General features: G+C 34.9%; 1 protein-coding gene across 1 annotated transcript; it reads left to right on the top strand.

Moving 5' to 3' along the window:
- Nucleotides 1–2,201: 2,201 nt before the first annotated feature.
- Nucleotides 2,202–12,098, top strand: LOC143050781 (uncharacterized). Its single transcript, XM_076223897.1, has 3 exons — nucleotides 2,202–2,231; nucleotides 7,978–10,312; nucleotides 11,628–12,098. The coding sequence occupies exons 1-3, from the start codon at nucleotides 2,202–2,204 to the stop codon at nucleotides 12,074–12,076; spliced, it is 2,814 nt and encodes a 937-aa protein (XP_076080012.1). The 3' UTR covers nucleotides 12,077–12,098.
- The last annotated feature ends 1,721 nt before the right edge of the window (nucleotides 12,099–13,819 follow it).

Genomic DNA, 13,819 nt, shown 5'->3' with positions numbered 1-13,819 from the left:
ACTTTGTGTTTATTGTGGTCATGTTTGTTTTGTGTTTGTGTTTCGTAGTACTGATCAATTGAGTTTAACAATTTGCAACTGCTTTTTACAGTTTGTTCTTATGTTTTGCAGTCACAATACTGTAGCAGGTTAGGGGAGTGTTGTGATAACAGAGATGTTTAACATCGCCACATTTGTGTTCCCGTCCCAAGTTCGGAGTCTTTGATTTGGTATTTGTCTTTGTTCTTTGTCTGTCATATCTGTTTCCTGTAAAGTTTTATAGATCAGGACGTTAGTTGTTTCACAATTTGGTTTTATTAGCTGTCTATATTGTATGTGTTTTTCTCATTGTTAAAGGCCATATGGCGGCCTATAATTATCATTTGTACTCGTGAAAAATTGCAGCACTGGCAATCATGTCATATCTTCTCATTTTTATATATTAGCAATTTCCTGTTTATATATATTAAAACAGGGGGATATGGTAAGTTTGCCAGCGAAACAATTTTAAGGACATGGTTTTAAACAGGCTTTTCTATAAAACTATAAACGATTAGAATAAGAGCAAAAACGAAAACATGTACATGTAAGTCTCATGCTAGAGTATAAAACAAGCATAATTAATTACTTGTAGTACAGATTATCCAATGCTGGTCGAACTATATGATTTGTAGTGATAAGAATTCGGGAATCGGAGTAGTATACACATTTTTATGCTAAAGATTCTTGTGCCATATTCTTAAAGGGGTTAACTTTACAGAGTCTGAGTCTGTCAAGGAAATGGCAAATGGAATGAAAATCGTTTGACCCTTAGATTAATTGTTAATGGTAAAAGATAATTGATGCATTCTCATGTAATTCCTAGTGTTTAATCCATCTTTTTCACTGGATAAGTAACGATGATAAAAAAAAAAGCATTTTTCATCGAAAAGTTGAAAAACTAAAACTACAGCTTGTAACAGTAAACGAAATGTCAGATATTAAAGGTGAAGGTACGAAATCCGCGGTGTGAACGTAGGCTCTGCGGACTTTCCCGTAGTCTAATCAACTACAAAAAAAAAAATCATGCATTTTGAACTAGTAAACAAGAACATTTGTCAACATGAAACCACACACTGCTCACATCATCATATTTCCATCTTCAGTACTACATCTGTAACAAAATAAAAAAAATATTTCGTATATTTATTTTTATCGTTTCACATCGTTATAAACATATGTACCATAGTTTCACGTTTTTATGATATGTGAGAACAATTTCATTGTGAACTACATTAAAACCAAACGTTTGTGTGATGCACACTATAAAATGAACGGACGTGTACAGCTCGAATCGGAATAACGAAGAGACACACAGGCGGGCGCCAGAATGTACAACCCGAAATCAATATAATGACGTTATAAACTGTCACTCAAAAGCATCACACAAATCTATTGTCGAGTGAACATAAAATTAGCATCAAAGGTCTCCTGTGACAACTGAACTCAAAAGCTATTGCTGTGTAAAAGTGAAAAAAAAAGGATACCAAAGGGCCATTTAAACTGATAAGTCGAAAATTAACATGACACCGCCATGAACGACAAACAACATAGAAAACAAAAAACTAAGCAACACGCGTACATACGACCCCAACTAAACACTAGTTGTGATCTCAGGTGCTCTGAAAGGGTAGGCAGGTCTGCTCAACATGTAGCACTCGCCGTGTTGTTCTGTAACTATAGGCAACCAGTGACGAGTTTGACTGGTTAGATAGTTTGTTAAAACACATTCTTTCCCATGATGCTTTTTGGGGAGTCTCTGGTCCGACCAAAGAATGTTTGGCTTGCAGTAGGTTTTCTGAATAAATGCTAGAAGTGCAATAATTTAAAAAAAATGTTTTAATGTTAGAAAGAATGACAATTATCCGACACATAGCTATTTTTACGTTGTATGATGAAGGTTCATAAATTAAAAGAGTAGAGATTAAAAAAAAACTAATAATATTATCAGACTATTTTTTGTCTAGATTTCATTTTGTTTTGTAATAGTTTCTTCTTGTCTTGATTAGTTTTATCTAAATTTTTTTGGCTTGATTTCTTTTCGTTTTGTTATTGGTTTCTTGTCTTATTTTATTTTAAATTGTTTTTGGTTTCTTCCTATCTTGATTTTGTCTCGTCTTGGTATTTTTTTGTCAATGATTTGTGATTGTCCTGTCTTCTTCCCTTTCCTCTCTGTTGTTCAAATGCACCGACAGTCTCTAACCAGCAAACAGGTAAGTGATGATGAAATTTTCTTTACGAATAAATTACAAATTAAAGTACATGTAATGCGTTACCTGTATGTCAAGACTATTTGGGAAACTATCTACCCTTTTAAAGCACCTGTGTTCACTTGGATATTTGTCGCTGTGTTATTTTGACTGATGGCTGTGTTGCCGTTTTTGTTTGTTTTTTTTCGTCCAATATTTTTTTCTTCTTTTTTTATTGACTCCTCGTATCTTCCCTTTTTCATAAATTGCTTTTTGACTCAAAACTGGCTCACAGATTTTAGATTAATATCTTTGAAAATCTCTTTTTTTATACACAAATGTCAACTAGTATGTAGCTAGAATTCACTAAGTCAACTTTAGATCATTATTTTGATTTTAGTTTAACAAACATCTCATAATCTTTTTCAGAAGATCTAAACGGTCCAGGCAGTCTCGACGATATAACAAAGGTAAAATGAATATAATTGGTTAGTCAGAATAATGTTTTGTCGATCGGTAAACCTCGGCAGATTACGTTACTTATCTTCCGACAAGTGCCGAAATAATGTTTTGCCATTTCGTTTTTGATCTATAGCAAAGACCAGACGTGTTTTGTAAATTTGGGTTTCATCTATTATTTTTAGAAGAAACAAAAAACTAAAGAAAAGAGAAAAGGTGCCCTTACAATTAGAAAATAGAGAAAAAGGCATAAACAGTCAAAGAAAAGAGAAAGATGGCCCAAACAAATAAAACAGAGAAAATGGCCTAATTAATTAGAGAATGGAGAAAGATTGCCGAAACAAGTAAAAGATAGAGAATATGGCATAAATAATATAAGAATAGAGAAAGATGACCAAACAACAATAAAAAATTATAGAGAAAATGACATTAATAATTAAAGAATAGAAAACGCGTCTTTTTAATCATTTATAACTTGTCTTTTATTTAATTCAAGTCGTAGATAGTTATCCGATATAGTATAACATACCTTATCTGTAAATTTTAAAGATTTAGGTTATTATTCACAACCTAACATATATATATCGCTACAAAAGTCTAAAAGTCTAAAAAGACCAGTTTTTGTTTTAATTTGCATGAACTTTTACTCGACATTCTCCAAAAGTATGACTTGTGTCTTAATTTTTCTTAACAAATTCTCATTTAAATTAAATTTGTATGAAAACTCGACATATTCTCGACAGTCTGAATATGGTCTTAAAAGTTCTTGACCAATTCTTTACATTTGAATACTGTCTTAAAATTGCTCGACATATTCTTGACATTCTTATTTTTTCTCAGTATGGCTTGACATATTCTGAACATTTTGAATTGTGTCTTACATTTACTTGAGAGTTTTGAGCTCTACAAATCACGACCAATATTCATGATATAACACTAATCTTTATTTTTCTTTATATTATATATTGTTGTTTCAAGTTACACTTCTTACAACAAGATTAAAGGTGGGCATGCAAAATAATTGAAAATTTGGATATATTAATATTTTTACAAATGCAAATATGGCTGTTAATTCTAAAGTATGAAATAATTGAAATGTGGTTTTTTGAATAATTACAAATTTTCATTCCTAAATCTTATAAATTAAATGATTAAAACAAATCATGCTGTAGACATATTTCATTAAACATTCATAATATTCAATGTTAATATGATACAGCCCGTAACAGAGTGGTGATCGAATTCGCGTTTCTTTACCGTCAGAATAAGTTACGTTATCGACAAACTTATTTCAGAAGTGACATAATTTAATTTTCTTCATCGACAAAATATTTCATGTCCAACGTGTAAGTTTTCATTGTTTAAGTCGAAGTTTTTTTAACACAGTAAAACATTTTTTGTAATCAACCTCTGTCATTTGCATTTTCATTTTAACGGTAAAGGATCAAATACGGGATCTCCGAAATTTCTATCATTTGTTACGAGGAAAGATTGCGATTGTTGGTTTATTCACACTTTTGAAGTATTAAAATTATTTCAGTGTTTATTTAAAGTTAAATTTATTTTCAGATCTCTTCTGTTTAAAATTGTCGAAACTTCCGTTTAAGATTTCTGTTGTAAACTATCTATTCTATAGTTAGGACAATTTTATAATAAATACCCTTTTGTACAAGAATACTTTCTTTATAGAAGTATAGATCTGCTGGTTATAGATTTTTTTTTATAACTTTCATTATTGTGACGACGCGCTATGAAATTCAGATTAATTTATAAATGAAGTTGTATATAAATTTTTGGTCATAAACACAAATCTTTTAAACAGTTCGACGAGTGCGTCAATGTTTCAGTAGTCTGTTTACTGTAAGTTACTAAGCTTGGCCCGATTCATCTGTCATTTATGGAAACTAATTCACCACTTTCTGAGACATTCATTTTTATTTCACCATCAGACATGAAGCTACATTTGTAACTAAAGGAAAACTCTCAAATTAAAGAAATTTGACATGATATACCGAAACTTTCTTATAATCAATTAAACGACTGCTTTTCTTAGATATGTGATTTTTCACTGTCAAACTTTTTCATTGTTAACGGACATTTTGAGATTTTTTATTGTAAAAAAATGGTGTTTTTTTAAAGAAATCAACATTCAAAATTTAGAACTTCATGAACATGTACAGGAAGCTGAATTATTGCACATCTATGTACTACTTAAACTTGTACATCGATCTGTTGCGTCCTTAAAATGTTCTGACCGTCCTAAGATTTAATGTACGGAAATGTTTCGGTAAATAAAATTCAAATCCGAATTGAACGTTTATGACACACAAAAAGAGAAACCTTAATATCTTGATGACCAAACGTATGAACACGTTGGGGCGATTTAGAGCTTTTCAGAAGGAGTGAGATTGCACCCTTGTTGAAACCCTTGCGGAGACCTCTAGATTTTTAAATTCCCTCCGTTTTTCTCATGGATGGAGTGTGGTGTCTCTGTAAATTACCCCATATCTTTTCATTTTCCTATTTACCGAAGGTTCCATGTGAAAATTTCCATTGGATCATATCTGTTAAACTAAATGTACAAAACAGGCTCAAGAAAAAGCGAAATTTCTTTTTCAAACCTGAACTGGAAATCCATTTTTTTTCTAATAGAGCACCTTACATTATCGTCAATGAGTTCAGGCATGTGAAAAATTATATAATCATACACAAGAAAGAAACCCTGAACAGGCTTTCAGCAATATTTTTTACCTATTTAATATTAAGAAAATATTAACATGTACATGTATTTGATAAAGTACAGATATAACAAAGAAACTGCCCGGTATCCGACGTAAGAGTACACTTTTTACTGCATGCGTAGTCGGGTGCGTTCACTACGAGGACACTTGTACCCAACTACGCGTGAAGTATGAGTACAGAATCGTCACATACAGGACATTTTCTATGTTATCCTAGTATATTATCCAACAGTTAAGAATAGAATCTGGTCAAATTTTGAAGTTGAACATGTGGGAATTTTTTATTTTTGCCACGGACCATTTAATTTTCATGGAGGAAGGGGCCTGGTAGTTTTTAGAAAACAATATTCTGACCCTGATTTTGACTTAAAAAATCTGCTGCCTCAATATTTTAATTTTGTCATATGAAAAAAAAAATTGTCAACAAAATTTTCCTGTATAAACTGTAATAGAAAACAGAGAAGATATGTCTATGAGACACAGATGCTCCCGCCAAATAGGAAGTAGACGAATGACAGACCTGAAAAGGGGAGACACGGTACAATTTACCTTGATAAAGCTGCAGACCAAATATCAAACCAATCCGACATACACAAGCCGATATATATTTGACAAAAATTTTATAGACCGGACGTACAGACGTACAGACAAGGGTAAATCTTAATGCCCCGTCGCCTAAAGGCGGGGGCATAAAAATCTGACCAGCGAAGCGGTTATTAAAATATTTTGAAATATATGACTATATACCCCCCCCCCCCTTTTCCCCTCCTGAAAATCAAACTGTTTCGTGCCTTAGCAGATGTGTGTTATTTCAGCGTGGCGACCAAACATTTCAAGAACTCACTGGAAACGATCAAGAATCTATCAAAATTTGGTTCCTATTTAATTAGTTGTTTCATTTACACAAGCACGGTGGGCCGTGGAAGTATCAATGCAAAATGTTCACACTTCTTTGTCACCTATAGAGCACATTTTTCTTTAGAAATACAGCGTCTAAATTGAATTAGTAGTACTCGATATACAATGCAATGAATTATTCCAAACATTTAACAAGTATTCGTATCTTCAAAATTTCTGTGCATGAAAATACCAAACTTTTTGTTTCATATTATTAGAATTATTTTTAATATTATCAGTATTAAACTTGATTATCGACACATGAAAGTTTGTCAGCATTGTCAATCTTTTTAACGTTAAAGTACCAATAGTTCGGTCACTACTCAATTAAGTTTGTCGATAACGTAGCTAATTTTGACGGTAAAGAAACATCAATTCGATCACTTCTCTGTTACGGGCTGTAAATAATTATTGTAACAAAATGTGGTTTATATAAATAGCAAATCATGATGATATACAAATCATTCATTTAACAGAAGAACAATTTGTGTAATGTCATCTGTTGGAATACACATGGACAGGATGTTCCCCATAAAATTAAGAAATGTAGGACAGAAAGTCACAGGACAAAAAGTCACAGACAAAACGTCACGGACAAAAAGTCACAGGACAAAAAGTCACAATTCATTTTTTCTGAATATTTTCTATGAATAAAAAACACTTATTTCTACAAGAATATTTTTGTATTTTGTTTTAACTATTGTATATAAACCAACATTGTAAACAAAATTTATTGAATATATGTATTAAAAAGTAAATATTTCAAGATATTCTTCTTATATATTCAAATAATTGTCAACAGATTATTTGTGACTTTTTGTCCTGTGACTTTTTGTCCTGTGACTTTCTGTCCGTTTACCAAAATTAAGTTATTCCATAACCCAGAGTTCACGCAACTGTCAAATAGAAATTACTTGTTTACCTGTAATCAGCCATACAACTTAGCAGTTGACTCACCATGTCACTACAATTTAAAAAGTTTGTTGATAGATGAAAATGTAAATCATCATTTTGATGATGAAAAATTGAACTAAATTGTATTTTCTTCATCAAAATTTTGAAGTTAATTATTTTAACATGAAAACAAATTGAATAATTCCCAAAGATTGAAAGCAAATTGTTATCTACTCCAGGAATAATAATTCTGTCTACTTTTCAGGCGAAATTTATTCTGTTGAGATGGTGTCAAGACATATTTAAGACTGCCAGGAATGTGTTGAGACATATTCAGACATTATTTAGAATGTCAAGAATATGTCAAGACATATTCAGACATTATTAAGAATGTAAAGAATATGTCAAGACATGTCGAGACAAATTTAAGACAGTCAATAATTGGTTGAGACTAATCCAGACTCTTATCAGATGATACAGGAAGTGTCGAGAAATTTTAAGAAAATGTTCATACTGTCAAGAAACTTGTCAAGAAAAATCAAGAACCTTATAATACAAATTCATACTATGTCAAGAATTTTTAAAAATTATTCAGGCAAATTAAGAATGTCGAGTAAAAATTCATGCTAACTCAAAACAAAAACTGGTCTTTTCAGACTTTTTGACTTTTGCATGAGTGTAAGGCTTTCCTGGTAAACCATAAAATTTGGCATGTACCTCAACGACAAAAGAAGAGAGAAAGATAAAAAAATGACTTATTCGTTTCTCTTTCTTTTCAGCAAATCAAAGATTTCATTGGACCTCTTGATCAGTTTTTGGATCTAGCAAATTCCCCTCGAATAAGTGCCGGCCCAGCTGTAAACATACGGCCGGGAGGACAAACCGGTACAGGCCCCTCAGACATTGGACAACCTGGAGGGGTCCCTAGTACAGGTCCCTCGGATGGAAGACAACCCGGGGGTTTCCCTGGTACAGGTCCCTCTGATGGTGGACAACCCGGGGGTTTCCCTGGTTCACGACCGTTTGGAAACAGGAGATTTCCTGGTACTGGTCCAAACGCTGGCGGAAATCCCAATAGAGGTGGATTACCTTCACTAGGACACAGGGGTATTGGACCAACGGTAAGTGGACAACCAGGGAGACCACTTAATCCGAATCAAGCTGGATTTGGACACCCTAGAGACCAATTTTTAAATCTAGGACTGTCACCAAGATCACCAACAGGAGGTCATGGCAATATATTATTAAGACCAAGAATACCAGGAGGCATCGGTCCTTTGCATGCTGGTCATCCATTGTTGAGACATAGAGGTATTGGTCCAACTTTAAGTGGACATCCCAGACGGCCATTCGATTTGAATCCACGAGATTTTTTAAATCGAAGATTTCCATCCAATAATGGACAACTGAACATTAGGACAGGAGAACCAGACGGACAAACAGGTACAGGACCGATTGGTACTGGACATCCTGGGCATGGTATTGGCGGACCAGGCGACGGAACTGGAAACCCATGGGACGGTACTGGTGGACCAGGCGACGGAACTGGAAACCCATGGGACGGTACTGGTGGACCAGGAGACGGAACTAACCGGCCATGGGACGGTACTGGCGGACCAGGAAATGGTAATGGCGAACCAGGAAATGGTAATGGCGGACCAGGAAATAATAATGGTGGACCAGGAAATGGTAATGGCGGACCAGGAAATAATAATGGTGGACCAGGAAATGATAATGGTGGGCCAGGAAATAATAATGGCGGACCAGGAAATGATATTGGTGGAACAGGAAATGATAATGGCGGACCAGGATCTGATAATGGCGGACCAGGAACTGGTAATGGCGGACCCGGAAATAATAATGGTGGACCAGATGATGGTAATGGCGGACCAGGAAATAATAATGGCGGACCAGGTAATGGTAATGGCGGACCAGGAGATGATAATGGTGGATCAGGAGATGATAATGGTGAGTCAGGAGATGATAATGGCGGACAAGGATCTGATAATGGCGGACCAGGAACTGGTAATGGTGGACCAGGTGATGGAAATGGCGGACCAGGTAATGGTAATGGCGGACTAGGAGATGATAATGGTGGATCAGGAGATGGTAATGGTGGGTCAGGAGATGATAATGGCGGACAAGGATCTGATAATGGCGGACCAGGAACTGGTAATGGTGGACCAGGAGATGGAAATGGCGGACCAGGAACTGGTAATGGCGGACTAGGAGATGATAATGGTGGATCAGGAGATGGTAATGGTGGGTCAGGAGATGATAATGGCGGACAAGGATCTGATAATGGCGGACCAGGAACTGGTGATGATGGATCAGGAAATGGTAATGGCGGACCAGGAAATAATAATGGCGGACCAGGAAATAATAATGGTGGACCAGGAGATGATAATGGCGGACCCGGAGATGATAATGGCGGACCCGGAGGTGATAATGGCGGACCAGGAGATGGTAATGGCGGACCAGGAGCTGGAAATGGCGGACCAGGAGATGATAATGGCGGACCAGGAGATGGAAATGGCGGAATAGGAAATGGTAGTGGAAACGGCAATGTTAACCCATATGATGATACTGGAAACGGAGACGGTAATGGAAACGGCGATGGCAGTGGAAACAAGAATGGTAATGGAAACAACGGGGACGGTAATGGAAACGGAGACGGCAGTGGAAACGGAGATAATAATGGAAACAACGGGGACGGTAATGGAAACGGAGACGGCAGTGGAAACGGAGATAATAATGGAAACAACGGAGACGGTAGTGGCAGCGGAGACGGTAGTGGAAACAACGGAGACGGTAGTGGCAGCGGAGATGGTAGTGGAAACAACGGAGACGGTAGTGGCAGCGGAGATGGTAGTGGAAACAACGGAGACGGTAGTGCCAGCGGAGATGATAGTGGAAACAACGAAGACGGTAGTGGCAGCGGAGATGGTAGTGGAAACAACGGAGACGGTAGTGGCAGCGGAGACGGTAGTGAAAACAATGGCGACGGAAACACAGATGACGGTACTGGAAATACAGGAGATGGTGATAACGATGGGGGAGATGGTAAAACAAAAAGTCCCACTGATGACGAAGATCCGAGGAACGGTGTACCAGGTAATTCTACTGCAAAAGATAAAATACTAATGCAATTTATTAGAGCCAATTGCAATATTAAGGGTAACAATTTAATGATAGTACATGATCTCGTAACGTTCTAAAAGAGTTGATATTATTACATACAATTTCATAGATTTATGTTCTTCAGACTAAACGGAATGAACTTTTTATAATAGTTTATTGCAATGATGACTTCAAAATATAGGCGAAAGATACCAATAAGACATTAAATATCAGAAGTAAAAAAAAACACCTGACAACGCCATACCAAAATACGAGAAAACAAACAATTGCAAAAAACACAACACAGAAAACAGAAGACTGAGCTTCATACACCCCCCCCCCCCCCCCCAAAAAAAAAACAGAGTTGATCTCAGGTGTTCCGCAAGGGTAACCTCGAATCATGAATAAGACCATTCTACATTATAGTCAATCCATATAAAAGCCTGATGAAATTAGCATTTTGAGTAACCATATTATTATTTTTATTGTATGTTCTTTTCAAATAATGCTCCAAAGTCGACGAATTTTATTCTCATAAAGAAAAGATCAGGTCCGTTTATGTTTGTGACCAACCGATTTTCGGTTTGAGATATCAAAAAATAAACAACAAACATTTTCGATCTTTTATTACCCGTTTTTTATTTCTTTAAACGTAAAATCGAATTGAAGGAAAAACACATGGAACCTTATATGAGTGTCTGAGTGGTATGGTTTATCCAAATAAAGAAAAATGGTTTTGGGGAGAAAAAGAGCAAAATTATAATGAAAACAAAAAAAGGCAAAAAAAGGCAAGAATAGGCAAAACAATAAATAGAATATTAGGATGATAAATTATAAAGATTAAGAGGCAAATGAAAAACAAAATTAAAATGGCCTAAAAACTCACTTTGAAACGATTTTCCTACTCACTGTACTCATTCAAGAAAATGTCTGAGTTTTGTATATTCGTGAAGATTAATATGTGCGTTATTTTTCTACAGTAACTCCCGAAAATCATTTCGTTTACATTATATATACATTGTCTTCTCATGAGTTATTTCAAATAGTTAATTTTAGCTGTTTCTTCAACATTACGAGAAAAGTACCTCAAATAAACCTTCATAATTGCGTGCGCCAAACGCGTTTTACTGGATTTACCTACATCAGGAACATTTATACCAAACCATTTAAAAGCCAATAACGAACAAAACATATGCACGTGAATAACTAAATGCCCCCAAAAACAACCAAAAAAACGAAAGTTTCGTGATAAATGCATTGCTCCATACAATCTATTATTTTAAATGATTTTTTTTTGTTTCAATTGTAGGATTTATAGATCCATTTTTTACGCACCATAAAGGCAAACACGTTGCTTTCGTTATACCTAATTTAACCCACGCTTTGAGAAAGCACATACCCGGACATGAACATGACACTACAAAACAATCAATTAAACCAACAACTCCAATGCCAACTGTCATGTCTTCAAAACCAGGAAGTGGTAATTCGAGACCAATGAATAACAGAGGAAGATCGCCATCTGGTGGAGGACCGAGCTCTGGTGGAAGATCACCATATGGTGGAGGACCAAGATCGGGATACGGAGGGGGCCAACCTAAGTATGTACCAAGACGACACCCAGTTGTTCAACCGAGATATAATCCACATTACGGATTCGGTGGACCAGTAGGAGGATATGGATCAGCTAATAGACATGGATTCGGTTCAATGAGACGACCAAGTCCAAGGACATTTAAGTCAGACTATGGAAAATAATAAAACTGTAACTAGTTAGCTGATCTAACGTAAATAAATTATATATATTTTGAGAACTATAAGTTTCAATACTGCATTTATCATCCTTATGGACAAGTGAAAATCTAAACTTCTTAGTCATTGAAACACCGAAAAAAAAAAACACATTTGTCATTTCGGGTCCTTTTATAGTTGACAATACGGTATGGTTTTTTTGCTCAATGTTGAAAGCCATATGGTGACCTCTAGTTTTAATATATCTGGGGGGTCTCTTGTGGCGAGTTTTCTAATTGGCAATCATACCAAATCTTCGTATTTTTATAAACATTTTTCTACAAAACAAATTTTACACTGAAAACTATAGTCCTATGTGAATTGTGGTGCTCCGGAAGGGAATGCTGCTCCTGCTCCTCGTGAGATAAAGTAGATCTTTAAGTTTTTTGTGGTAACTAAATCCACTATCAAGTTGATATACTAAGTATGATGACCTACTTAACTATTCATAAGACGACACAAAAAAGGTAGGCTAGGGCCAATTTACGTTTACTTTTTCACACTAGAACCATTTTCATTTATTTTTAAGTACATTTTGAGGTTGGAATAATTCTATGCGGTATTTCTGTAACCATATCATAAATTATTATAGTTAAAGGTTGCTTATTGATATTTTCAAATGCATATCGCAAGAATTGTGAAAAAAATGGGTAAAACGGAAATTCAAAACCAAAACTTACGTTCTATCTATAGTAAAGATATGGGTTATTATTGTATAGCAATATAATATTTCCCACAGAAAGTAACCAAAAATTAGCGTGCAATAAATTATAATATTGCACTAGTGCAATAAATCTTCAAAATTCATGACGTCATCAACGACAAAATCTTAGTTTAAACCAATTTTTACTTTTAAATATTATATTGCTATACAATAAAAGGGTTATTGCATGAATATTGGGGAATATTGTCCCTCGTAGAACATATATTGCACTCGCAAGCTCGTGCAATATAAAATTCTACTCGGGACAATATTCCCCAATATTCATGCAATAACCCTATATTATCAGATATTTTTGTTATATAAAATAACAGATGCCAATTAATAAACAATCAAAATGCATCAATCGACGAAAAACACAATATCGTTGTAAAATGAATAATGAAAAATAGCAAATGACAAACAGCAGTCTATAAAATACATCTAAAATAAACACGAACTCTGACAAAATTCTTTGGATATATTATGTGATAAGGAAGGGTAAGAATCCTGTTCCATATGTGAAACTTGTCACGTTGCTTATTGAAAGTACAACTCAACTTTCACACTAGGAACCCTTAAATTAGTTCAATAGCTTCATGTTACGCAAGCAGTAACCTCTATATAGGATTTTGCTACTTATAAATAAAAAATTAACTATAATCACTTAATTAAGGAGGATGTCCATCATCACAAAATGTTATAACAAAATTTTTATGTTTCATAATTTAAATTGTCTTCAACAACAAGGTAATTCATCAAATAAATTTGTTATGAACTCATTGAGGTTCATTATACAGTGTCATTCTTCTATGCTTCCTTATCTCTAGTTGATAAATATCACAATGGACAGAGGATATTGTGTTGTACCAATCAACAATGGTGGCGGACTTTCATTTTTTTTGTCAGGTGGAGGAAGATCTTTCGAAACTGAATATTCTGGCCTTGAAATAGTCGGAAATCAATAACCTTGCGTAAGACAATTTGATTAAAAATCCAAAACCACAAAA

Source organism: Mytilus galloprovincialis, chromosome 11, assembly GCF_965363235.1.
Source record: "Mytilus galloprovincialis chromosome 11, xbMytGall1.hap1.1, whole genome shotgun sequence".
NCBI classification, from domain to species: Eukaryota; Metazoa; Mollusca; class Bivalvia; order Mytilida; family Mytilidae; genus Mytilus; species Mytilus galloprovincialis.
This window is presented reverse-complemented; position numbering and strand designations above follow the sequence as displayed.

Coding starts and splice junctions, on each gene's coding strand:
- LOC143050781 (XM_076223897.1), top strand. CDS start 2,202: ATGCACCGACAGTCTCTAACCAGCAAACAG. Junction 2,232..7,977: donor AGTCTCTAACCAGCAAACAG/GTAAGTGATGAT, acceptor CTTTCTTTTCAG/CAAATCAAAGATTTCATTGG. Junction 10,313..11,627: donor TCCGAGGAACGGTGTACCAG/GTAATTCTACTG, acceptor TTTCAATTGTAG/GATTTATAGATCCATTTTTT.